This window comes from Primulina eburnea, chromosome 9 (genome assembly GCF_022965805.1).
Source record: "Primulina eburnea isolate SZY01 chromosome 9, ASM2296580v1, whole genome shotgun sequence".
Lineage (NCBI taxonomy): Eukaryota > Viridiplantae > Streptophyta > Magnoliopsida > Lamiales > Gesneriaceae > Primulina > Primulina eburnea.
This window is the reverse complement of record NC_133109.1, coordinates 30,938,747-30,965,941: the sequence shown is the minus strand read 5'-3', so window position 1 is coordinate 30,965,941 and position 27,195 is coordinate 30,938,747. Positions and strand designations below refer to the sequence as shown.

The 27,195-nt window shown below is 37.0% G+C and overlaps 3 protein-coding genes, 1 long non-coding RNA gene and 1 pseudogene across 4 annotated transcripts; 4 read left to right on the top strand and 1 right to left on the bottom strand.

The window, feature by feature from the left end:
• The first annotated feature begins 10,560 nt into the window (after positions 1 to 10,560).
• Positions 10,561 to 11,025, top strand: LOC140840892 (uncharacterized). Its single transcript, XM_073208045.1, has one exon. It carries the CDS (start codon positions 10,561 to 10,563, stop codon positions 11,023 to 11,025), a length of 465 nt encoding a protein of 154 aa, XP_073064146.1.
• A 2,122-nt stretch (positions 11,026 to 13,147) lies between these two features.
• Positions 13,148 to 14,864, top strand: LOC140840891 (uncharacterized). The gene is made up of 3 exons (XM_073208044.1): positions 13,148 to 13,942; positions 14,121 to 14,374; positions 14,432 to 14,864. Exons 1-3 carry the CDS (start codon positions 13,148 to 13,150, stop codon positions 14,862 to 14,864), a joined length of 1,482 nt encoding a protein of 493 aa, XP_073064145.1.
• A 1,807-nt stretch (positions 14,865 to 16,671) lies between these two features.
• Positions 16,672 to 19,692, top strand: LOC140841631 (uncharacterized). Its single transcript, XR_012120241.1, has 2 exons — positions 16,672 to 17,378; positions 17,520 to 19,692. It is a non-coding gene; the product is annotated as an uncharacterized lncRNA (long non-coding RNA).
• LOC140841630 (heptahelical transmembrane protein 5-like) lies at positions 18,411 to 20,257 on the bottom strand (annotated as a pseudogene).
• A 2,269-nt stretch (positions 20,258 to 22,526) lies between these two features.
• On the top strand, positions 22,527 to 26,967 carry LOC140841628 (probable amino-acid acetyltransferase NAGS1, chloroplastic). Its single transcript, XM_073209182.1, has 11 exons — positions 22,527 to 23,046; positions 23,248 to 23,335; positions 23,537 to 23,742; positions 23,867 to 24,018; positions 24,572 to 24,986; positions 25,078 to 25,175; positions 25,535 to 25,646; positions 25,734 to 25,893; positions 26,100 to 26,172; positions 26,285 to 26,441; positions 26,867 to 26,967. The coding sequence occupies exons 1-10, from the start codon at positions 22,696 to 22,698 to the stop codon at positions 26,433 to 26,435; spliced, it is 1,806 nt and encodes a 601-aa protein (XP_073065283.1). The 5' UTR covers positions 22,527 to 22,695; the 3' UTR covers positions 26,436 to 26,441; positions 26,867 to 26,967.
• Positions 26,968 to 27,195: the final 228 nt, after the last annotated feature.

The window sequence follows — 27,195 nt, the reverse complement described above, 5'->3', positions numbered from 1 at the left end:
AGTCTCATGTGAGACGGGTCAATCCTATCCATATTCACAATAAAAAGTAGTACTCTTAGCTTAAAAAGTAATACTTTTTCATGGATGACTCAAATAGAGATCCGTCTCACAAAATACGACCCGTGAGACCGTCTCATACAAGTTTTTGTCTATTATTATTATTATTATTATACAAGCGAATTAAATTGGCCTCCGTGTCTTATTTATTTGTATAGGTATCGATTATAAATCATTATCGATGTGTAAATTTCTTGGTCTACGTTCAAAAAAAGTAGAGAGTAGAATATACGTTATTTAATTAATATAAAAAAAGTCTTTGAGATATTATTATATGGTTGGGTCAAATAAATCAATTGAAAGTTAAAAAATTTATGTGTAATGCGAGGAAATAAAAAAATGAAATAATAAAACGAAGTCCGTGTCTTAGCCAGTATATTCTACACGGTGGCTTTCCTAGGGGATAAAATTTTATAAAATAAGTATCTTATAATATGATTTTACGAAAAAAAATATTAGAGCAATCAATTTGATTAATATTTAAAATAAAAAATAATATTTTTTTATGAGATCAAACTGAAGATATGTCATATAAGAATTTTTATGAATTTTATATGGGGCTAAATTTTCACAATGATTTAACCAAAAAATTTGTTTTTTTTTAAAAAAATAACGATAATAATAACAAATTAAAAATTGCAATAGATAAAAAAATAGCGAGCGGTTATGGACTTAAGTTTTCAAATTCTAAAAAATCTTATTATTATTGACACGTACAATCTTTAATAGACTAATAGTTTCGAAAAAGTCCTCACATTAATTTATCTTTCGGCTTTCATACGGCACGTTATTCCAAGTCTCGGTCTACAAAGGCTAATAAATTGTTTAAATTTAATTAATTTTGTTACGTTGTCAAGTGAGCACGAAAAGTGTGTAGCATAACAAATCTATAAGTTTAATTACGAGTATATTTTATTTACATATATTAATTATTTGATCATCTTTTCTTACATATAAGTCATGACATAAAATTCATATGTAAGATAATTTAATAGTGGTATCTAATATAATAATAGGGAGTTACAATTTGGAGCTCTTTGTTCAACTCAAACTTTTCACATTGTAGAAATTGAATAATATAATTTTATGATTTTGTCACTGATCATATGAGGTAATGATTGGAATGAACAAAAATAATATTTCTAAATTTTGGGATTTTATTTTGTGAATTTATTAGGTGTTTCAAAGTTTTTTTTTGGCAAAGAAAAAATTTATACTGTTTTCATTTTTATTTTAAAATAATTTTTATTTTGTACATGATTATGCAACCAAAAGTAAAATAACTATTGATATTAGATGATTTAGATTGAATATAACTTTTTTTTAATTTCACAAAATTCTTTTCTATATTTTTTTACACGTACTTATTTTTACTAGTATCTTAATTATGATACATTTTTTCATCATTCATACTTTATCTTAATTATATATAATATAACAAATGTGCCCACATTTGTGTCAATCACAACTGAACGTATAATTCTGACACGGTTTATTACGTTCAATAAACGAGTATCATCTCATTGATAGACACATATATGTGAATATTTGATGGACAACATATCAAAATTGTGTGTATAGTTGATGTACAACATATCTCAACTGATATAAATACAATTTTGATATTTTGTTTATCAACCGTTCCCGCCACTGATGTTTCACTTACTTAATGGATGCACAATTTTGACATGGCTCATCATATCTAATAAGTGAGTGTGACCTAAATGATAGACACAAAAATAAACACGATTAATAAAGATCATGCCAAAATTATAGTCTAAATAAGTAACGCATACAGAAGGGAAAATGTGATGCTGCCGGAACGCTATTTCCTCGTGTATAGAATGTATTATATTAAATTTGTTAGAAATCCATTAAAAATATTAATTAATAACGAGCTAAATATAGGGCAACTTGTGTATCAGTACCCATTTTTTATAAACTTTGGTTTTGGTACCCAAATTCCTAAAATACCCTTCCTATCCCTTTTTAAATAATTGAGTTTTCTTTTAAAATAACGGCCCATCATGCTTCCGTAAAATAAATTAAATCTTATACCTCTTTGACCGGAGTGCCACCGGGTTATATCCACCGTATTTTACAGACTGCTCCTCACAGTCTAACCACGCGATCGCAACCTATGGTTACTGACGTAGATTCCTTCAGCAGCACTTGGCACAACCTTAATTCGTTTCCTACCTTAAGGTGTACAGTATAAGATGAAATTTTGAAAATAATACATGAGAGGGGCTAGAGCAAAAGATCTCTTTTATTCAAACACAAACATTTATATATTATATAGTAACCTCCTGTAGAGGAGGAGAAACTTGTTTAGCTACTTATCGTAGCTGAACTCTTCACACACATAAAACTTGAAAGAAAATATTACAACCTTGTATGAAAGAAATGGAGAAAATATTTGATGATCTTCACTTCCTTCTTCCTGCCTTATTTATAGAAGGCTTTTTCGGATTTGAAACGCGGATTTCAAATCTTCATTAGCCTTTACAGCTTGCTTGGGGACCATGTAGTGGTTGAAGGGTCCCTGTCTAGATTATTAATCTGGACATCAACTTCTCATCCTCTTTTATCTCTTTTAGGTACCATTGACGATGAGTTTCCAGGATATCGGCAGTAATTTCGTCTTTTTTATACTCTTTAAAATGATTTACTAACCATTTAAGAGCTTCTGCCTCTTTCCTCTTGTATGTTAACCTTCTTTTCAAAACTTTCAAATATACTCGATACATTTTTAAGTTTTGATTCTCGTATGGTAACTGGTTTTCATTCTGTCCTTATTTATGGATGAATTTTCCGGGCCCAGTTAATTTTTTATTCATTGGATTCCTTTTAGATTGGTATCCAATGCTTGCTGAGTCATCCACCATTTGTTATTGGTGGTCCATTTGTCTTTTACCACTAATTAGTGGTTGTCTTGATTCTATCACTCACATGATAGTGGTCCTGCTTTTTGTAATGGAGGGTCACATGTCCCTTTTAAGTTTGTCGAGGAATCTTTGGTTTTTTGTATCCTCGAGGAAAATGTGCATGTGGTCCTTCTCTACTTGTCCTTGCTTCGGTAAAATGTTTCCGATCAGATCTCGGTTTGAAACCTTTACCGAATTCTGGTTCTTTCTGAATTTGGCATTCAGGACAGATGTTCTCCGACCATCTTCCTATGTGTGCCATATTGCAGAACTTTCGGCGAGTCTCTTTGCTTGCCGGTAGCTTGCTGTTCCACAAAAGATTTCTTTTCTTCTCAAATAGATCTTCTGCAAAACTTGTTGTTTTTCCTGTCATGGTATTTAACAGGAATGATCCGTTCACTGAATGATTGTAGAATTTGAACGGAAACTTAACTTTGTCCATCTCAGTGAGACAGACCCAAATACCCCAAGCTCTTCTGGTAGAAATATCATCTTCGTTAATTGAAGACACCAGGGGTGTTTCTTCTGTCGGAGGGTCCTTGATGAATTTCTGGACGTTTAAATCTGGCCTCCTTAGCTTGATGAAATGAAAGGCTTCATGTGTGCCTTTCCCTGCTGGTTCTGGTGCTGCACTGAAAAAATACAACTCCAGAATATCTCCTCTGGACAAATAATCATTATTTGCCCAAGTTTCGTGAACAGCTTCCTGGATCCATTTTGGTAAACCTGAAATCTCCGGAAAGCTGGGTGACGTAGTATAAACTGAGGCAAGAGCCCCAAATTCATACCAAGCTTTAACCTCCTTGGGATATGAATTAGGTTTCATCCATACCCTTGGATATTTTCCTGAAACATCAACCCTATTTGTAGCTGGGTTAATGCCAATACGTGTTTTTAATTTCTCCCATTTCTGCTGATAATCCTGAATTGGAGAAATTACACCTTCATTAGTACCAACCTTAGCTTTGCCTTTGTCAATACGAGGCCTAAGGTTGATCTCTCCCTCTTCAGTCCCCGAGGTGAAGGGTTGACTTGAGGACTCAAGATAAGGATCAGGAGTCTCAATTTTTGTTTCAGCCGACTCATCTCGTGATGATCCCGACTTAACACTTGTGCAAGGGGTATTTGAATCCCCTGCTACAGGTATAGAGCCCTGTACTCGAAAACTCTCCATTTGAGAAACCAGTGGTCTCTCAATGCCCTGGAGGATAGGCCTTTGCATTACAGACCATAACTGAGTATATGCCTGTAAACATCCTGTAATTCGATCAGAGACAATTCTCTTATCAGCTTGTTGTAGCCTTCCCGCAACTTCTGCGTTAACAGCTAACTTGTTGAACTCGGTTTGAAGCATTTCAAGGTGTTCCCTTAAATGCCTCTGCATCTTGATAATAGCATCAATGTCAATGCTGTCCATCTCTTGTTAAAAAATCTGCAAGAATATTTTCATGAGATTTTATTATCATAATATCAAAAATATAATTTTGACACAAAGCTTGCCATCGTAATAATCTAGCCTTCTCCGGTTTAGACTCAATTTTATTCCTTAAAAAGGCTTTAACTTGAGTGTTATCAACTTTCAAAGTGAATTTCTTTGCAAGTAAAAATAACGGCCATTTTTCAAAAGCCCTCTTTACTGCATAAAATTCTTTTTCGTTGATATGCCATCTTATGGCTTCTGCATCTGAGAATAACCCACTACAATATCTGCATGGTTGTTCTCCATCTGGTGTGAGCTTTGTTAATACTGCAGCCCACCAATGATCACTGGCATCGGTATACAATACCAGATCATCCTCGTCTTGAGGAATAGCCATCTTTGGAAGGTTTTTGCAAACCTTCTTTAAATGGATAAGTCCTTTTGTGTGTTCGTCTGTCCATATAAATCTAGCATCTTTTTTCAACAATGGACTGAACACTTTCCTGTGTTTTGCTAGGTTTTTTATAAACATCCCAGCAAAATTAACAACTCCTAAGAAGCTTTGGAGTTGCTTCTTGTCTTTGAGACTTTCTGGAAAATTCTGCACTTTTTCGACTATGTGTTCTTGCAGAATTATTCCTGACTCATCGATTTCAATTCCGAGGAATTCAATCTTTCTTGTAGCAATGACTGCTTTCTTTTCAGATAAAACCAGTCCTTCTTTCTTGCAAACTTTAGAGAAAATCTCCAAATGTTTAACATGTTCATTCATATCTTTGGATGCTATTAAAACATCGTCGATGTAAACAAACATAAACTTGAAATAATCTTTGAAAAGATTATCCATCTTTCTTTGAAATATTTGGGGTGAGTTAGCCAATCCCATTGGTAATACTTCCCAAATATAATGTCCTTGAGGTGTGGAGAAAGCTGTGAATTTCTTGCTTTCTTCCTGCATCCGTATTTGATAGAATCCAGACTTGCAATCAAATTTAGAGAATATCTTGGCATTGCGAATGCAACTAATCAAGTGTTCTCTACTAGGTATAAAATACCCATCAAACTCCAGAATCTTATTAATTTCTTGATAATTAATAACCAGTCTGGGTTTTCCTCGTTTAATCTCACCATGATTTCTTACCAGAAAACCTGGACTGCTATATGGTGACATACCTGCTTTGATTAATCCAAGGTCCAAATGTTCCTTGATTATAATCTGCATATCCCTCTGATCAATGATGTTCATTGGGATGGGTTTACAACGGACAAATTCATACTCTTTGCCTTCCTTAATCTTAAGGCAAGCTCTGAGTTGATTTCTGTCCCACCATGCCAAGGGATCTTCATTGTAATTTTCTTTGATCCTTTTCTTGACATCTTCCAGTGATACCTTAGATTCAAACTCTACTTCATTTGTATGTAGAGTTATCTTAAGGCATTCTATATCTTCTGGTTGGAGTTCTTTATCTGCTCTTAACTGGAGCATTGTTTCTCCAAACCGTCTTGAATCCTTCATTTTTGGGTTCAGAAGTTTTCCTGAATCACCACGCTTGCTGCGAAACTGGATTGGCAATTTTCTGTAAAATGCCTCCCTAAGTCTCTGGACTATGATTTTGTGGGCACATGGTGTTGTGAACACTAATCTTCTAGTCTCATTTTCTTGTGTATAGGACTTGAACATTTGTAGGAAATTATTTCCTAACAATATGTCTGCTCCTGTATCATGAAAATAAATTGGTGGTGTCTTTACCTTGTACCAAGGTGTTTGTCCAGCACCGCCAATCATGATTTCAGTCATCTTAATTCCTTTACATAAGATTAAGATTCTTCTGGAAAAATCTCTTCCAGCAATCTTGGGTAACTCTTCTTCCAAATTATTTGGAAAAACTCCTCGTTTTGCTGTACATATTCCAGCACCTGAATCAATATATGCAGCAAAGTATTCTGCCTTATATTGTTCATACAACATTCCTACTGGAATGTATATGGAGAATGGACTTGTGGTCATTGGATTTTCCACATTTTATCATCTGCCATAAACTCCATTCCATACTCTAGACGTTTCCAAGGTTTATGTTCCTCGAGAAACTCTAGTCCAAGAATCAGTCGATCTGATTCTTTTCCTGAAATTCCTTGAATATAAACCTCCAATTCTCCGATATTAATCAGTCCTTGGTAAGTTCCTATCATCGGTTGTTCCAAATAGTATATTGAATTACAAGGAAATTGATTCCTTTGCTTTGTAATGTCAAATACTATTTCTACTTCCTTCCACCCTTCTGGGCATCTAAGTTTTCCTATTGTAGAAAAACTTTTCAGCTCCTGTTGGGTTTCTATGACAGGCCTTTTATCCCATCTGTAACTTGTAATTCTATCTCCTTGAAAAGATAGTCTTCTTGATTCCAATCTAAGACTTTGATTCCTCTGTAGAATCGGTTTGTCTTGGATCTGGATATCTGTTTCCTGTATTAAAGGAAACTCAACTCTTTCTGGATAAATTGCCTGAGCAACCTTTCCGAATATTTCAGGGATTTCAATAAACTCGTTTCTAATAAACAATTCAGAATGGTGTGTATTAGATAGAGCATATGAAATTTGATAGGTAATAGAATATGGCCTATTACCTTCTTTCATCAGCCTTTTTTCCTTGAAGTTCTGATGTAGTGTCAAGGCTCGGCTGAAATCTCGATCTGCCAGGTTGTAGGCTATCCTTGGATAGATTACCCCTACAATTTTTCCTGCACAGAGGTTTCCTGAGATTGTTCCCAGTACTGAATCTTGTAGATTCCCCATTCTTTTATCGCAAATAGCAATATCGATAGGTGAATCTATTCCTTCTTTGAAAGTAGCCTTTATCATAATTTGGATTGCTCCGATATGAATCCAGGACATAGTCCTTGCTACTTCTATCTTGAGTTTTTGTAATTCCTCCTTAATTTCTTCGGAAGGAATTAACTGCATCTCCATTCTATTTCCTGTAAGTTCCATCGGGATTGCCATTTCCCTTCTAGAAACTTTATAGATTAGGTGATGCTTTCTGTTTCTTAGGCCAAGACTTCCTAAGAACTTTTCTACCTGTCCTGCAGAGAAACCTTGGTATCTCTGTAGACTTGGATTTTCTCTCATGATTCTTTGAACCATGTTATGAGATATTGTTGTCTGGCTAAAAAACCCAGACAGATCTTCATGTGTTTCGTGTCGAAACACCTCGTCTTCAGTCAGATTCCGATTCTGTTCCATCAGATTCTTCCGGACTTAAGACTTCTTCTTCTTCATATATACTCTCATCTGAGGCAATGTCCTCAAATCGGTATACTTGAATGAGATCTTGGTAATAAACTGCATCTTCTATATCCGGAGTAGGATCGAAGCGTTTAATGCCTCTTTTCTCATTTTCTGGACAGTTGGTCGAGATATGACCTCTTGCTCCACATGTCCAGCAATTACAATCCTTGAAACTTTCATTGGCTCGCGTATGAGCTCTTCTGAAAGTTTTCTTTGTAGGTGTTCTTCCTGTGCTTCGAGATGAACTCGATGCCTGGGACGATATCCTACTTCTTGATGGTCCGCTTCTCTGTCCAGATTTATAAGATCTGGCTTTCTGTCTGGACCAAACAGATCTTGGTTTCCAAGAACTTCTTCCACTTCGTGCATAGGGATGAGTCCTAAAACTTCTCCTTTTATGCTTCTGTGGTTTACTTCCAATAATAGTTGGAAGATCATTTTCTTTACAACACAAAGGAGTTCTTTTGTTGATACCCCTTAGGCGTTTGTAATTCTTTTGTAACGCTGCCATATGACACCATTCTGCCAATTTTCCTTTAAGGAAAGAGGCTCTTCTTGCCAATGTATCTGGATTACCAGGTACGTATTCCCTTATGAGCATTTCTCTCTAAGGACTTGGCATTTTTGCGAAGAAAAGCTGCATAGCTATATCTTCTTCGACTCCTGAATTCCATCTATATTTGGTGAATAACATAATGTATTCATCTATCAAACATATATCATGTAATTCAAGACTATACAGAGCTTGAGTATATTTTTTCTTCTTCTCCGTATCTTGACTATTGAAATAGTCTACCCCTATAAAGTGTGCTTTGAATAGGGTAGCCATCTTTCCAGCGATCTCACTAAGAGATTCCCCAACTAGGACTGACTCTTTCATGTCTGCTGAAGTCATGTCCCAAGCAATTTTTACTGATCCCATAAGACTCATTTCCAAAAGTTTAATGAATCCTTCTTTGTTGAGATCAAGTGTTCCTGCTGCAATCCTCATAGCAGATGTCCAATCGTCTATGAGATCTTCTCTGTTTTTGAAGTCCAATACATCAAGGTTAAGCATAACCCCGTAAGGATGTATAGGATCTAAAACAGTTTTTCCATAGGGTGTTTGGTGCAAAGGAATTTGAGCTCTCCTTGCCCTTGTTCCCGCTGGGTGTGATCCTCCACCAGTATGGAAATCAGTCTGAGATTCTCTCATATTTACATTATGAGATCCCATACTTTCCCTTGGTGGTTCCTGAGAAGATGACCAGGTTATTGCAGGTAGTGTTTCACCTACTGCTGTATTCATCTTTAGATCTACTACTTTGAGATTTGCGAAAGACTCCGCAAGTTCTTGTAGATCCTCCAAACCAATCCTTTCTAGAGTTGTCATCAGATCAATTTCTTTTCTGAGACAGACTTGATTAGATTGATCATCTTTTCTTCTTCAGTTAACGGTTTTGACACCACTCTGGACTTCCCTTGTTGATGTAACAAAGGTTCGGTACCAAAGGATGGTGGTAACCAACCTCCTGAAGATCTTTTACTAGAACTTGGTTGTTGTTCTAGTTTCTGTATTCTTGTTTGAATATCCTTTAAGATCTCAAGAATTTCTTCTTGTTTCTCTAGGACCTTTTCAACCCTTTGAGGTACATAATATAGCACATTGCCATAATTTTGTACCGTTTTCTGTATTTCTCTAAGATCCAGAGAGAGCTTAGAGGAGTCTGGTACTATTTCCAGAAATTTATTATTCTGAATCATAAATTCTTACCTGAGGGTGCTGTTGCTTCCCTTCTGTCTATACAGATCCGTTGTTCTCTGAAGAATTTCTTCTGAGTAGATTTTGAAGTATGTTTTTACGGTTCTTTAGACCTTGTAAACGCATACCTTTCGTTCCGAGTTCAGTGAAGCATGTACTTCGCTGTAATTCTTGTTCTAATTGAATTATTTCCAGGGAAATAAGTTCAATTTCGAACTGGATGGTAGTCCCTGGCATATTTAACAGATCATTGAAGATCTGGTCTTTTCGGCCTGTAAGAGTCTACCTTTTGTGTATGCAAGGTTTTGCAAACACTGCTGTCTTTCATCAGGAGATAAATTTCCTGATTCAATGAGTTGTTTCAGATGCTTTATAGAACATCTGAATAGCTCTATTCGGAAACTAATGTTTCTGGAATAGAGATTGAAATGATTTCGGGGATACCTAAATCCTTTCATTTCTTGATATATGACATATACCGTCATATGTCTGATGTTTCCATCAGATCTATACCATAACTTGGTGGTCACCATTGGAACATACCTTTGTTCTCCTGTTTCTGATATCTAACAATAGTTAGATATACTTGTGTATTTTCCAAAATATTGGAATAGTTCTTGTAAATTATTCTTCTCGAACTAAAGTTCGGATTCATAATTTTTTCGAAATTCTCCTTCTCATACATTTAGTTACTAGTCATAATAAAATTTTTGTGTTTGAAATAAATTAACCATGCTCTGATACCATTTTCGAAAGCGCGGGGATCAATTAAACTTAAATAGGGCAAAAGGGCAAATTTGGCAATTTAGAAGAAAATTTTTCTTTCTATGTACTAAAACCCAACTCCATTTTCAAAATGTACTGAATCTCAATTAACCCCTAAATATATGTGTGTTCAGTTTTGTAATTTACATCGATCATTTATAAAAATAAATTAATAAACACAAATGTTTATTATTACCAGATGTATAATCTAATTGGGAAATTAAAAAACCTATATAAAATGAGCATTCGTCCCCCACAAAGCTTCATAATCATAGCAATCATTTTCTTCATTTCCTCCTTTATTTTCTTCTTCCATATCCAGTGCGTTGTGCGTAAGCTAGAAAAGTAAATTCTTGGAAGAACCGATGAGCACAAAAACAGTTCGCAAAGGGAGCAAGATCATCAGATACATGAAGGCGCCAGCCAGGATTCTTGCCCGAGCCCGAGATTTCTACGTCAACAGAATGATGCGCTGCGCCGGGCACGTGGGACAGAGCAGCGCCATTGGCTGCTCCGCCCCGCAATTCTCCACCCTGCCCAGAAGCTTCAGCGTTAACTCATCGTATTCAACCACCTCGGAGGAGGATTTCAGGGAGCTCATTCGGGCCGCCTCCACGCGCAGCCTCAGCGGGAAGATCGACTCTGAGCTTCTCCGGGTGAAGAGGACGTCGCCGCTTCGTGTTGTCCGCGGAGGCGTGGCGGTTGTGCCCAGGAGCCACACGGTTACTATCGGGAGGATCGACGAGGACAAACCATGCGAATTCGGGGTTAGCGAGGTGGATTCCGTTCCGAGGAGTAGAACTTATGCAGGCTGGTGGGGAAAGAGGTAAACTGTGGTGAACTTGGTTGTTTCGGGCCCGAAATTTGTGAATTGCAGAAGAATCCGAAGAGCCCGATGATCTAAACTCACCGGGTCAGTATCGTAATTTCACGTCGTGTGTAAAAAAAAGTACGGTCTTTGTTTACTGTTTCAAAATCGAATTACTACGATGATTATAATCTTGTAGTTAATTTGCACAAGAAGTTATCTATTATTGAAAAAAAATTTATTACAATCGAGTTTCAAACATAAAACATTGATCTAAACTATGAACTATGAAAGAATTTGCTATTGGAACAAGAATGCAGACGTTACGTACCAACGCAATGTTAACCGGATTAGCAGAGAATGAAATACATTTTTTTGCTTATATCAATGTCATTCGTCTCGATTATATTGTCTATTTTGTCTACATGATTAGTCAGAAATGATGCTCAGTTTTACAAATGCACGTCGAATTATTTATGGCAAAAACATGTGTGAGACGGTCTCACGAGTCATATTTTGTGAGATAAATCTCTTATATAAGTCATCCATAAAAAAATATTATTTTTTATTGTAAATATCGGTAGGGCAGATCCGTTTCACAGACAAAGATCTGTAAGACCGTCTCACAAAAAACCTACTTATTATTTATTGTTGTTTGGATAAGACCGAACAAGTTCTTCTCAATTGACAAAAAGATTTCAAGAAATTTCGTTTCTTTCCAACTTATTGTTAGGTTAATCTTTGTCAGTCGTCAAATCAATTAATTATATTTAAAGCTAAGGACAATTACATTCACTACTCATAATTAAAAACAATCAAATTATATTTAAATATTAATATATTTCAATTCTCTCGAGTTTAAAAAATTTTAAAATTACAAACACTTACGTGTTTGTATTTATTTACATTTCAAAGGTTAAATATAAAATTAATACAAATATGAAGGATGTATGTAATTAGAAACTTAAATATTTGTAATTTTTTGTAAATTCAAGTGAAATATATGTCATGATTAAATATAATCGAATATTTTTGTTAATATGATATATATAATAGGAGGTAGACGTAATTAACCTAAAAAAAGAAAAAAAATGCTTACTAATTTCGCGATTTACCTGCCAAAATACGGTAACAAAATTTATAAAAAGTAAAATTTTTTTAATGGAAAAAAATAGTGCACATGTCCAACTACCGAAATCTCAACCTGTCCAAAGAAGATAATGGCAGTCGGTCCACCAACTATGGGAAATTACCAAATATCATTCGTACACATTATATTTTTATTTCCTCATTAAAATATGACAAAAAATTATGTGAGACGGTTTTACGAATCGTATTTTGTGAGACAGAGCTCTTATTTGAGTCATCAATGAAAAAATATTACTTTTTAAGCTAAGAGTATTACTTTTTATTGTGAATATCGGTATGATGGACTCGTCTCACAAATAAAGATTCATGAAACCGTTTCACAAGAGACATAATCTCAAAAATATTTAATTTAGCTTCTCTTTATTTATGAGATCTGATACCCCATAGATGGGCCCATTACCCCGAGCTCATCCCTAGCCCAAATGGAAGACATGCCCATCAAATGCCCGTGTATTCTCTTACAAATTCTAGGTTTGAGTGTTAATTCATTCATTCAATATTGTTTTCAGCAGCACCCTTAGCTGCTCCCCTCATATATCCTCAGTCACTGACTTGAGCATCGGAGGGGCTACGTCAGAACACTTTCCTGGCCCCCTCCTAACGATCTTATTTGTGATTTCAGGCTCAGGGTAATTTCAAAACCTGCGTCTGGATTAGTGACACTTATTGGAAGCGGACCCTAAATTTCCTGTGAGTATCACTTGGTGCCGTCTGTGGGAACTTTGAGTTGAGACGTAGAGATGGTGGGCAGGAAAGGAAGTAGAAGAGCTAACTCAGCAACATCGCGTCCTGAGAGGGGACCTTGACAGTCTCATGCTAAGGCAATGCAAGAACAACCCCGTCAAGAGACGTGAACTGAACAACCTCGTCCAGAGACAAGAACCGAGCAGCCCCTTCACGAGACAAAGGTCGAGCAAACCCGTCCCAATGAGAACGTGGAGAACTTGACCCTGGAGCAGTTGGGCCAATTTATCACCCGGACAGTGGATGAAGCCATGAAAAAGAATCCAGAGTCTGTGTTTGTAGAGGAACATGCCACCCGTCAGGAGCATGAGGAAGATGCTGAGGGCCATCAGAGCAGGGTTGAAGAGCCACAGCCCTACCAAAGGGGGGAGATTAGTGAGATGGGAGAAATGTGGAAGGAAATACAGATGTTGAGGCAACAGTTGGGAAGCAGAGCGCCGGCACCCAAGAGAGGAAGTCCTTTTTCACTAGCCATTTTAGAAGAAGGACTTCCTCCAAATTTTCGACAGTCGAATGTGGGAGAGTACGATGGACATACTGACCTCGAGGAACACTTGGGGAGGTTTGAGAATGCGGCCCTGTTATATCAATATTCAGATGAGGTCAGCTGCAGGGTGTTTCTGGGCACGTTTGTGAGGTTAGCACAGCAATGGTTTAACACCTTGCAGTCCAACTCCATACGAACTTTCGAGGATTTTTCATCTGTTTTCTTGCATAGATTCGCTAGCAGCAAAAAACACCAAAAAAACTATTTGAGCCTGCTTGTGGTGAAACAACAAGAAGCTGAAACTTTGCGAGAGTTTGTCCAGCGTTTCAACAACACATCGTTAGAAATACCAGCAGCCACTCCTGACATCATGATAAGTTTCTTTACCCAGGGACTTAGAGGAGGAGAGTTCTTTAAATCGTTAGTGAAGAAACTTCAATCAAGTTATGATGATATGTTATCTCGGGTGGAAAAATATGTAAATCTAGAAGATGCCCAGCGGCATAAGAGGATGGAGCAGCGGCCGAGGGAAGTAGAGTTGAGGGAGTGGAAAGAGGAGGTAGGAAGAGAGGTGCGGGCGAGAATGAGGAGGATAAAGCTAGGGGCAGAGAACAATTCTCATCACATGTTCCCCTGGATAGGAGTTGTGACGATGTGATGGAGGTGAGAGAGCCCGCAGGTAGGTGGGAGAAGTCACGAAGGGTTGATTACAGTGCTAGATTGCCTTCGCGGGGCAGACGAGAAAGATCCGCACTGGTAGCCGACCGAGGTCTCGTCCATCCCCTAGGCATGGTCAAGGCCCCCCATGGATAAATCAGAGAGTTGGGGAGCAGAGAGGAGAAGGTCGAGGTCAAGATGTCCCTCAGGAGCCCGTCGAACTGAGGAGGGGAATGGATGAGGATAACCACTCTACGAGAGGAATTATTCATATGATCTCGGGGGATGCTACTGACGAAGATTCCGGGAGAGCTCGGAAAGCGCATGGGAGGAGGTTGGAAAACTTTTAAAATTCTAGGGGTGCAGACTTACCACAAGACTTCGTCATCAGCTTTGGCTCGGAAGACCTTCGAGGCGTTGTGACTCCACATAACGATGCTTTGGTGGTGACAGCTACCATTGCCAATTATGATGTGGGAAGGATATTTATTGATAATAGAAGCTCCGTGAACGTCTTGTTCAAGAGCACGTTAGATCAAATGAAGTTGGAAGGATTTGAGTTTGAGCCGGTCTCCACCCCGCTGTATGGGTTTGCAGGACACACCATCCCGCCTTTGGGTCAAATTGTGCTTCCCCTATCCTTGGGGACTTATCCTCGGCGGGTAACAAAAATATTAGGCTTCACTGTGGTAGATATCACGTCAGCGTATAATGGAATTCTAGGACGACCATCCCTGAAGGATTTTACAGCTGTATCTTCCAGTTATCATCAGAAGCTTAAGTTTCCTGTGAAAAAAGGAGTTGGAGTCTTGTGCGAGGACTAAAAAGTCGCACGTCGTTGTTATGAAAGAATCGTGAAGGAAGAAGAAAAGAGAGGTCGCGAGCATTCGCATGGAAGCTTGAGCTCAATCTTACAGTTGTAGAGTCATTCGGAGAAGCTTCTAAGTGGGTAACTTTGTCCTGTGGAGGTACAAGAGGAGCATAGATGAAAGTTGGAGAATGCGCCGGACGAGGCTCTAAAGAGGCTCGGGAATGCTTACCACCTTAGGGAATATCATGCTGGATTTTATCGTTGATGTATTTCATCTTTGCATTTTCCCATGTAATCAGTTGGAATTCAATAAAATCAAGTTCTTCTTTTCGATTTATGAATGTTGGTGTATTATGAAAGCGAGAAAATTTTATTTTCCTGCTAAGGAATCGCCTAGCACAGAAGTTAGAGAGTGGAGGTGTTGAATTTTTATTTTCCTGCTAAGGCCCGGCTTAGCAGAGAAGTTAGAGGGTGGAGGTGGTGAATTTTTATTTTCCTGCTAAGGCATCGCCTAGCAGAGGAGCAGAGTTTGGGAGGAGAAAAATATTATTTTCCTGCTATGGCGTCGACTAGCAGAGGAGCAGAGTGGAGGAAAAGAAAAATGTTATTTTCCTGCTATGGCGTCGCCTAGCAGAGGAGCAGAGTGGATGAGGAGAATTAAATTTTTCCTGCTAAGGCATCGCCTAGCAGAGGAGCAGAGTGGAGGAGGAGAATTAAATTTTCCTGCTAAGGCATCACCTAGCAGAGGTGCAGAGTGGAGGAGGAGAATTAAATTTTCCTGCTTAGGCATCGCCTAGCAGATGAGCAGAGTTTGGGATAAATTAAATTTTATTTTACCTACTTGGGCTGAGCCTAGTAAAGCAGTCAGAGGATGAGGAGGTTGAAGTTTGATTTTCCCTGCTAAGGCCTGACTTAGCAGAGGAGTTACGAGATGATGAGGTGAGAGTTTTATTTTCTTGCTAAGGCATCGCCTAGCAGAAGAGTTAGATGGTGAGGATGTTGAAATTTATTTTTCATGCTGAAAACTATTTTTTTTAGCAGAGAGGGCGAGGGCACGGGGAAGTGGAAATTATTTTCCTTCAAAAGCTTAGTAGAGGACCTTGAAGATGGGGGCGACGGGGGCATACCGTGCGCTCTGAGTGGCGCATATGCACGAGGTTCTCTGTTTTGTTGCCTTTGAAGCTGTCTCGCGCGCATATGCACGCCTCTGAGCGGTGCATATGCGCGGCATCCTCTGTCCATTCGTGCTGGGCTTCGCGCATGTTTTCTTCTCTACGCCATTTTTGCTCATTTTCACGCCCATGTCGTAGCCTTACCTAGATTCCTGAAATCACACCAAAAATAACAAAAAAAAGCATAATTCTGCCCAAGAAAATTAACAATCTAAATGCGTTATAAGGATAATTTAAGTGCACAAATTGCACTTATCAATATGACACAGTGGATTGGAGGTTTTTGAGGGAAGTCCTAACATGCTTGAGTTTCCAGTGTAGATTTATCAATTGGATTATGGAATGTGTTTCCTCTACTTCATATTCCCTTATTCTTAATGGGCAATTCCATGGACATTTTCTAGAGAAGAGAGGACTTAGACAAAGTGACCTTCTATCGCCTTTCTTGTTTACTTTGTGTGTTGAAGCTCTATCTCGTTCACTTAAGCGCATGTCACGGTCCCCCAGTTATGGATTTCACCCGAAATGTCATAACTCACGATTAACTCATTTGGCTTATGCGGATGACCTATTAATATTCTCTCTGGTGGACACTCCTAATATCTCGTTAGTTATGTAATATTTGAATAATTTTGGGGATATGACTGATTTGAGAGTCTAGTGTTGATGCAAGCGTGAGACAGGAAATCTTAGACATCACTGGATTCAGTCAGGGAGTTCTACCATTTCGTTATCTAGGGGTCCCGTCAGCTTCTAGACAATTCAGATCTTCTGATTATAGCCTGTTGGTTGAAGCCATTGCTAAGAAGATTAATTCCCGGCCTATGCATTCTTTATCTTATGCTGGGAAGATTGAACTGGTCAGATCGGTTATGCAAGGGATCAAATGTTTTTGGTTGTCTATACTACCAATTCCGAATTGCATAATCGATATGATCTACTCATTGTGTCAGAAGTTTGTTTGGCCAACTAAACACCCTCCCATTGCGTGGAACATGTTGTGCAAACCGTTGGTTGATGGAGTCTTGGGACTCATAAATTTGAAAGCACAAGGCTCTGTTTGCTAAAACCCTCATAAAAATCCATTTTAGGAAAGAGAGTCTTTGGATTCGATAGGTTAACCACATTTATAGCATATTTGAATGTCTTCGGAATTGAGGTTGTCATAAAGATGAATCATCGCTTATCAAACAGATTTTAAACATTCGTGATGAGATGGTTCGTTGCATAGAATCAGTGGACGCTGCCACACATACACTAGATAATTTGTTTCGCACCAGCGCAGGACTGACTCGAGCCTACGATTTTTTCGTCCATTCAATAGGGAGATAGTTGTGGAAGCCTCTCTTGAGTAGGTATTGTGTTCTTCCTAAGCGTAGATTTAGGTTATGACTGTTTACCCATAAGAAGCTTCTTAGATACAGACTTCCGCATGTGACAGATTGTGTATTCTATGTAACACTGAGAATGAATATGTCCAACACCTCTTTTTTCAGTGCCCAATCTCACTGTGCATTTGGAAGGAAATACGTAGATAGCTCGGCATGGTGAAGAACATGGGTTGTCATACGACGATCTTGAAGGCTTAGAACAAACTACGGGAGAAATTCTATCCTATCTAAGATGAGAGTGACGACACTTGCAGCTACGATCTATCACGTTTGGAACATTCGGAATCGAGCCATATTCGAGAATGAAAAACCAAGGGTGGACGGGACAATCAAGAAGATACAGATTATTACTTTTTGTTGCATCCCTAGTTCTAGCCATGTGATTGATGTAGTGATGTAAATTTGAAGTTTGCCTCCTAGAGATGCTCAGTATACTTGTTATTCACACTTTTTACCCCTTCTTTTAATGAATGTTCAATTCGTTAAAAAAAAAGGAATAACAAGGCTCGGAAGATACAGTATTCGGGATTTTGGAACACTGGCAGGAGACATACTAGGATAGTACCGATTCCTAGCAGGTAATGAATCCCATATAGAGATTGCAGAAGAGTGGATAACACATAAAAGAGTAGTAGACAGGGGGGTAAAATGAGGTGGAAGTGAGGGCAGCGATTACTGCATAATTGAGTCTGAGCATAATGTAGGATAGGCCTTTGAGTGGCAAGAAAGCAAGTGGCAAGTGCTGCTAGCTAACAAGCAAAACATGGCTTCACCCAAGAAAGCAAAAAACGGCCAACGTGTGATTGGCCGGACAATCAATGGAGCTATTATGTTTGCCACCTCTTCCTTCATGCTACGCTGCAAAAAAGTCAAACCATGGAAAAACGCACAAGTGACAGAAATAGCTGTTGCCAAAATGAAAATTAACGGCATTTGAAACTTTTTGGTAAATGATAATCTACAGGTACAGGCCCTGCTGTATACCATGACACAAAATAAGGAGAAAATTAAATAGATGGTAATCACCGATTTTTATCGCACATATTTGCTTTATGGAACTAAAAGCAAGAGTTTTAAAACCTCATATCATCATGAGAATCCTTTGTTTTCGTCTTCTCAAGAAACTTCGCATTGTAATCAAAGTTAAATGCATAATAAATACTTCAATCCAAATGAAAGAAACCAAAACTACCAAAACACAAACATTGGTATGGTTGATGAGTGAAAAAGGGTCAGGTAAACAGTTGGAGAGTACTTCCATAAGATGCCAATCACACATGTGTCTCAAAGACGGAAGACAAGTTGTAAGTTCCGTTCCAATTTTTGGAAATCCGCTTTTCACAGCACGCTCGGCAAATTTTGCAGCACGGGAATGTCTACCACAGCTGGAACCTTCATAGCTGTATAAATGGTCAGAGAAAGGAACAAGAAGAAGCCTATCAAATGCCTGCAGATAAATAACACCATGAATCAAGGTTGGAAAATTCCATATGATATGATACGATACAAGTCAAACACAACACAAGCATCCATAGAAAAGTAGATACGGGTGATTCACAAAAAGAAACCTGGTAACGATGTAATGATCCCATGGTATAAGTTAACATAGTCAAGAAACAACACACACAATATGGATCCATATAATTATGATGCCATATTGTTATATGGTTGTGCCTATCTCTCAAACACGTCACTCGAAAGATGGTCCAAATCCTAAGATTGCTCATCTCCTTAAGCCATAGTCTGTGGCATACAAATCATTCATAACTTCGAGCCATGGGTTTGTGGTCTAAAATTTGAAGAAACGGCATCATGGATCAGCTCAATATACCAAAAATTGCAAAAACAGCTACAACAGAAAAATAGCACATTTTAGCAAGAAATCTCTTCAGGACCCTTGTTTTCAGGACCCTTGTTTACTACCATCAACCTCAAAATCTACTAACAACATGATGCTAAAAGGCCAATCCTCAGATCTCAAAAAAAGCATCTGCACCCAATGCATCAAATGAGGATCTCTTGCATCATTTTCTGGGGAAGTGCTAATGTCAAAGTGTGCAAAGTGCTTCAAATTCAATATTCAGAAAGAAAGTGCTTTCTAGACCACCTCAATGACCCACACTCACTTTTCTCTACCCCTTTTCACTTATTATGATAGTAATGCCGCCATTAGAAACACGAATAAACTAATAAGCGAACAATCAAACATGAAGCAATAAAAGAACTTAAAAATTGAACAAGAAACTAATCCTTATCCTAGAAAGTTCTTGATAAATTTTAAGAACATCTTTAAAAAGTAGCAAACTAGCATAACCACAGATCAACACAACAAATCCATACTTTCAGAGTAATCTAATACCAGAGGTAAGAACAGAAGCTAATGTTTTACTTACGTCTAAACATTAAGGGTCTCATTGCGAACAGTAAAAACACTGAGCAAGAACTGCCTCAAAGGCCATTCAGACCTGTAATGGCTAAGAATATACTCATTGTCCTTCAAATATCCAGGCAGTGCATGGTACTCCACCAAATGGTACTCCACTTTCTTCCACAATCTAGTTCCTTTACCTTCCTTGGGTGAAGAAATAACCCTTTGATTTTCATTTAATTCACCACAAGATTTTTTACCTCTTCAAAATTTGCTTGATTCTTGCCCATTTCTTGAATAAAGCCAACAACCCAAACACAATAAAAGCATTAAATAGCAATCAATAATATTGTAAACAATCGGCAACAATGTTGAGAAATTGAATGGGAAATCAACAAATATGCTAAAAATTATTTTTTTTGTCCATTCATCCGTTATTCCCCTCCCCATGTTCAAATAAACTAATAACAGTGAAAGGTACCTGAAAGAGAAGAGGAACAGCACCCACAAGGAGAGACCAAGAAATCTGATTTTTTAAAAAGAAAAATCACATTTCCGTATGTATCTTATATCGCTTGAAGGTATCGACTCAATAAATTTTTCAGGCGAGTAAATGAATAATAGAACAGGAAATATAGACCTATAAATTAGGAAAGTAACAGGGGACAAAATCAAGCCGCTAAAAATACTGGATGAACAATAGATGCATTACAAATTTTCAGCTCCATCTGTTTCTAATTTCCTTTAGTGAATAGAAAAATTAATAAAAAGCTGCCGATGAAAAAAAAAAAGAAGCAGACAGAGAAAGAAGATGCCTCGAAATGAAAGCTGAAAGCGAAATGAGCGGTACCCATTCCAGACTCCAAATTGCAGCTAAACCCAGTTCAGTAAAATCAATATGCATATACATAACCTCAAATTTTCACATTTGGACACGATTCACCTATCACGTTTTAAAAATTTAATGCAAGATTGCAACTTTTTCCAAGTGCTTCATGGAAGTTTAAATCTTTATCCAATCACTGCTCCAGATATTTAATTATTTAACGTAATCTTGTATTATAAAGCACTACTCTGTTGTCTCGATTGTTGAAAATTAAGTTTAATAAATCTGTTGAGACGATCTCACGAATCTTTATATGTGACGAGTCAATCATACCGATATTCACAATAAAAAATAATACTCTAAGCAGTAAAAAGTAATATTTTTTTATGGATGATCTAAATAAAATATCCGTCTTACAAAATATGATCCGTGAGTCCGTCTCACACAAATTTCTATCAATTAAATTTTACAAATTGGTACTAGAGCCCCTCACACAGGCTTGATCGTGAGGTGAGGAATTGCAGTATTCTAACGTAAAAGAGTGAGGGAGAGAGAAAAACAATTTAGAGCAAGAATGAAACAGTTCGGGAGTGATTGAGACCAAAAAGGTGCATGATTTGACACTGGGAAACTATTAAAAAAATGTATTTTAAATGTGTGATGTTTAAAGAGTCCCCAAGGACCAAAATTATTGTCATTATGACGACTTATTTTAACGCCTTCTTCTTTTTTGTTAAATTATTGTAAATGTCCAAAATATTTTGATTTAGATTTGATGCGATATTTGAAATATGAATCTGAAATGATATTTATATCGAATCAAATTGATAATAATTAGTATATTAATAATGATGTATTTGAAATCTGACCAAGCAATAAGTTTGATCTTGGATTGGTAGATTTTAAATCTATCGATTTTAAATTTATTTTGGTCGTTTTAGAAAAATTAGATCATGAACTTTAAATCTATAATCTATATAATTTTCTTATGTTTGAAATTTAACTAATTTTTGGTGTTATGGTCTGTTTTAATAATTATATATATATATTAATAAAATATTAAAATTTTAATGCAAATAACATGTAGCTTAGCAGAATGAGTATGATATTTCATAAACATCAAGTTGTAGGTTTAATTTTTATTTTGATTTTTTCTTTTTTTTTCTATTTAGTTTTTAATTCATATTCCTTCGTTATTTTTTATAATTACACTTTGATAATCATTTAAATATAAACCAAATAAATTATAAAGAATATTATATAAACACGAAATGCATGTGGCAATGCACTAGTATATATATATATATATATATATATATATATATATATATATATATTATTAAGTTTGAGACAGCTAAAGTAACTAAAATTGGTGTTATGATCTGTTTTAACAATTATTTAATTAATAAAGTGTTAAAACTTTAATATAGGTCACATGATACTTAACAAATATAGTCTTTGTTTCCTAATTATCAAGTTGTTGGTTTAATTTCTATTTGAGTCATTTTTAAATCAAAATTGCAAGATAGTCTCTCAATATTTTTTGAAATTATATTTTGTTTTTCATTTAAATATAAATCAAATAAATTATAAAAAATATTGTACAATCACGCAAACACTATAGTTTATATAATGTTTAGTATAAATGGGAATAAAAGATTTGTCGAATTTTTAAACAAAATAATTTAAAATTCTGAGCTTTCTTTCTATTAATAGTAAAGTACGCGATAAAAAATAAGGGTTTATTTCATCCTACATATGCGGGCATTGCCCCCATGATAGGATGGATGGTCAAGATTTGTCCATGCATATGTAGGACCCACTTTTTTTTTTGAAATTGTATGTTTGGCAAGATCTTGGCCATCTATCCTCTCATAGAGACAATACCCACATAGATACGATCTCATTAACCAAAAATAAGATAGTAGATGCTGAATGTAATAAATTTGTATTTTGTACGAGAGTAATCACTGTGGCTGTGTGGGAGTTGGTGATTGATACACATGGCTTAACAGACCTCGACGAGTCTCCGCCTCCGCGTCCACCGCCGCTAGTAGTTGCTCACCTCCAAAGGGTTGTTTAAATTAATGGCTGCTTCATCTCCAACATCTTGGACACCGATCCAGAACCAACGCCACGGCCAGGGAGCAAATTTCTCTACAACCTCGATTGGGTGGCAAAGAGGCGATAAGAATCAGCTAACAAGAAAGTATTTTGGGATTCAGTCGGTAAATACACGTTCATTGCAGGGTATTGATTGTGGGAAGAAGAACAATGTGTTGGAAGAAGCAGATAAAAGTAGCTCTGTTAAAGACGAGCTTTTTGTTGGGTTCTTTCGCGAGGCGTGGCCGTATTTTTTGGCTCATAGAGGCAGCACTTTCGTCGTTTTGGTTTCTGCTGAAATTGTCGATAGCCCTCATTTGGATCATATTCTCATGGTGCGTTTTTTTTAATATCTTTCTTCGATTTGATCACTTGCTTTGAACAGATATTCGCGCTTTGTTTATTTTTGTCTATCAGCAGCAGATTGAATCAAGAAATTGATTTTGTTTTTTGTTTTTGTGGCGTTTTTTTTATTGTTTTAATGATCCAGAATTGCAGCTATGCTTACAAATTATGAGTTGCTCGGTGTTATGTAGGATATCTCACTCCTTCATGGGCTGGGAATCAAATTTGTTCTTGTTCCAGGGACGCATGTTCAAATCGACAGGCTTCTCGCCGAAAGAGGTATCAAAATTATCACATTTTTGTCATGCTTCGCTTTACATGCAGATAATTGGAATTCTGTATTTGTGAGTTGCTGTGTCTTGATATACCTTTATATATGAGAATCTTGGTGGTTCCATTTGTCATCAGAAGTGTTCTAATTTGCGTCTATGGTTTTTCTATTCTTTCATATAGTGTTAATCGCCGTGCACTTTGTGACAGGGTCTGAACCAAAGTACGTTGGTAGCTATAGAGTTACCGATCCTGATTCTCTTAGAGCGGCAATGGATGCCGCAGGGAGGATTCGTATTCTGATTGAAGTGAAGCTGTCTCGTGGACCTTCATTAAGTGGCGTTCGACGGCATGGAGATAATCGTCGGTGGCACAATGGTTTCTGCGTTGCCAGTGGTAATTTTCTTGCAGCTAAGGTTAGAATTCTGGCATTCCGAAGTATCGCTTATATTTTCTTCAGAATGCATATGATTGAATAATCTTATTTTAATGGACACATTTGGTGTTTGGCTTGTTAAGTAATCATTCTTCATTTTGCAGAGAAGGGGAGTAGTTGAGGGTATTGATTACATGTCGACTGGCGAAGTTAAGAAAATAGACGTTGCTCGCATACAGGAGAGGCTTGATCAGGATTGTATTGTAATTTTAAGTAATCTCGGTTATTCGAGTTCTGGTGAAGTATTAAATTGCAAGTATGGTATATGGATTTTGATAGGTATTTTTGTTACTACTTGCAGGATGTGTATACTCCCTAATATTCTTTGTATGAGTTTTCAAAAATTAAAGCACATATCGATGAACATGATATTATGGTTCCAATCTCGAAATATTTTTGGTCATGAAATTTATGAATTTTATCTTCATGGAAGATGAACTATATATATATCTTCATTAAGTTATTTTCACCATAATGCATGAATGAGTTATTGTTGCTCGTGAAACGTTCAATTAAGGCATTTGCTTAGCCACTTCATGAGTGTTTGAGCTTTTGCGGGTGATTAATTTCTAGATCTTTATTTTCCGATGTATCTCCGACCGTATGTTTATACCTTGGATATTAATTCAAGGCATATATAACCTGGTCCCCAATATGTCAGGATGTGTTTTAAAGTACATGAATATTGTTCTACCATCTCAAACGAGCTAGAATTTTCGAGAAAAGTAGTTCTTACTTAATTTGTTTTTACCCATCTCTTCTGGAACTACATGTGCAAATAAATATATTCTGCTTTCCCTATAATGCAGCACTTACGAGGTTGCTACAGCATGTGCCTTGGCTCTTGTTGCGGAGAAACTCATTTGCGTCATTGATGGGCCAATCTTGGACGAGTCTGGAAGACTTGTTCGGTTTTTATCTCTTGAAGATGCGGATGTGTTGATTCGGGAAAGAGCTAAACAAAGTGAGATAGCTGCTAAATATGTAAAAGCTGTTGCTCAAGAAGATCTTCCTTCTGTTACATATGAGAATTCAAATTACTCATTCTCTTTTCCGAAAGGGAAGGCTTTTAGTTCTACTCCCAAATTTCAAAATGGTGTTGGCTTCGACAACGGGAGTGGATTTTGGTCGAGTGAACAAGGTTTCGCTATTGGAGGTCAAGAAAGACTGAGTCGATTAAATGGTTACCTTTCGGAATTAGCTGCTGCAGCTTTTGTTTGCAGAGTAAATATCAATACTTCATGATTTTATGACAATCTTCTTTTACTCATCTCTAATAATATTATTCTACATTTGTGTTTCTATATGTTATTAGGGTGGTGTCCAGAGGGTTCATCTACTGGATGGTACTATTGGTGGTGTTTTACTAAAAGAACTGTTTCAAAGAGATGGAGTGGGTACAATGGTGGCTAGGTATGTAAGTGTCTTTAGCAGATGAATGCAAATCATTCTCATGTGCTATGTTTGTGCTTTACCAAATGCTCATTTTTCACACATCAAAGCTGGAGACTAGATTCCCAATTCGATGAGCTGTGTATGTACAATTTTAAGCCTGTTCAGCACAACACATAGATCCTCTATGCAATTTCCCCCTTAAGTGCGTGTAGGGTTGCAAATTCTGGCTTAAGGGGTTCGTCTTATGGCTTGAACTCTAGCTTGAAGTGGCTCATAACTACATATTTGTGGGGTTTTCTCACAAATAATGACTATTTGGTATTGTTAAACTAAGATTTTTCTACTAACATATTATTACTGTTGCATTTATTTATCAGCGATCTGTATGAAGGGATGAGAACGGCTAGGATTACGGACCTTGAAGGAATCAAACAGCTTTTGCTACCGTTAGAGGAGTCTGGCACATTGATAAAGAGAACTCGGGAAGAGGTCAATAACTTTGACTCGCACGTTCATTTGGCCTGAATTATGTTTATGATCATCAGTCTATCTGCTTATCATTTCCTTCAACTTTAGCTACTCAAAGCATTGGATTCATTCACTGTTGTGGAAAGAGAAGGCCATATTATAGCCTGTGCAGCTCTTTTCCCTTTCTCTGAAGACAAGTGCGGAGAGGTAGCTGCTATAGCTGTTTCTCCTGAATGTCGCGGCCAAGGACAAGGAGACAAATTGCTCGGTATATGATATAAACATCTTTTATTCAATTTCTTGAGTCGTTTTTATTTTTTTGAAATTATGATTAGATATGTAAGACTCTCTATGTCATGCTTTTTGTTCATGCATCAGTCTCAGGCTAACCCCAATTCGGGAAAGTGGCGCGCAATTTATTTCCTATCTATTTAGAGTTGTGTCACATATTTCAATGATTTTGTTGTTCAACAGATTATATTGAGAAAAAGGCATACTCTCGGGGGCTGCAAATGCTTTTCCTGCTAACAACACGAACAGCAGATTGGTATGTGACTCATGAATATAAAAATTCAAAAAAAAAAGTACTGTCAAGAATTTTAGTTCTTGAATGAAACCAAATCATACTTGAAAGTTTTATTTATATTTATTTGTATTAGGTTTGTTAGACGTGGGTTCTTCGAATGTTCCATTGAATCATTACCGGAGCAGAGGAGAAACAAGATCAATATATCTCGTCGATCCAAGTATTACATGAAGAATATTCACCCTGATACTAGTGGCATTCCTCTCAACAATTCTTTCACATGATTTCTGGTAATTTTTATTGTTCAGTTAAGATCATTTCTAAAATTTTCATCTTGCAGGATTTCTTGATTCTTCCTTTATGATATAAAATATAGCATGTATAATAATGTAATATAAACTCACCTCTCGAAATAAGTCATAAAACAGACTACCAAGTTGTTTACCTCAGCTTTTGGACCTAAATTTTTTTTTTGGTCTAGCTCCTCTGCCAGAACCACACCTGATGAATTCTTACTCCAGAAACAATAATGGTAGTCGATAGATTTCATTTTCGAGATCATAAAGCAGCAAATTTCCATATCGGAAATAGATTTTAAACTAATGCATGCAAATAAATGAATAAATCGTTCCATATCTACTTATTTTGTTCATCTGTTCAAGGGTCGTCGCCTTAAAAAACTTAACATTTGATTTCTTGAGTTTTGTTTTGATAGGAGAGCTTGAGGCAATGAGGCTTATCTATCATGTTTCCTAGAACCAGTAATGGAATGACTCTGAGTGGTATCAGCAAGCAACATGGCTGCACCAAATCATCGTGTAATGTAAAAGAAACGTGGATAAGAGCGAGTACATGTCCAACTGCATCTCTTCCAGTAGTATGCAGGCGTATTTTCAAATCATCATGTAATGTAATAGAAACGTCGATAAGAGAGAGACACGTACTACTAAATTCCACGTCTAATAGTTTAATACTGGTCGCCAAGCTCAAGGCCCGCACAAAATTTCATGCAACATTTAGCCATATCCGATGAAGGAGTTCCAT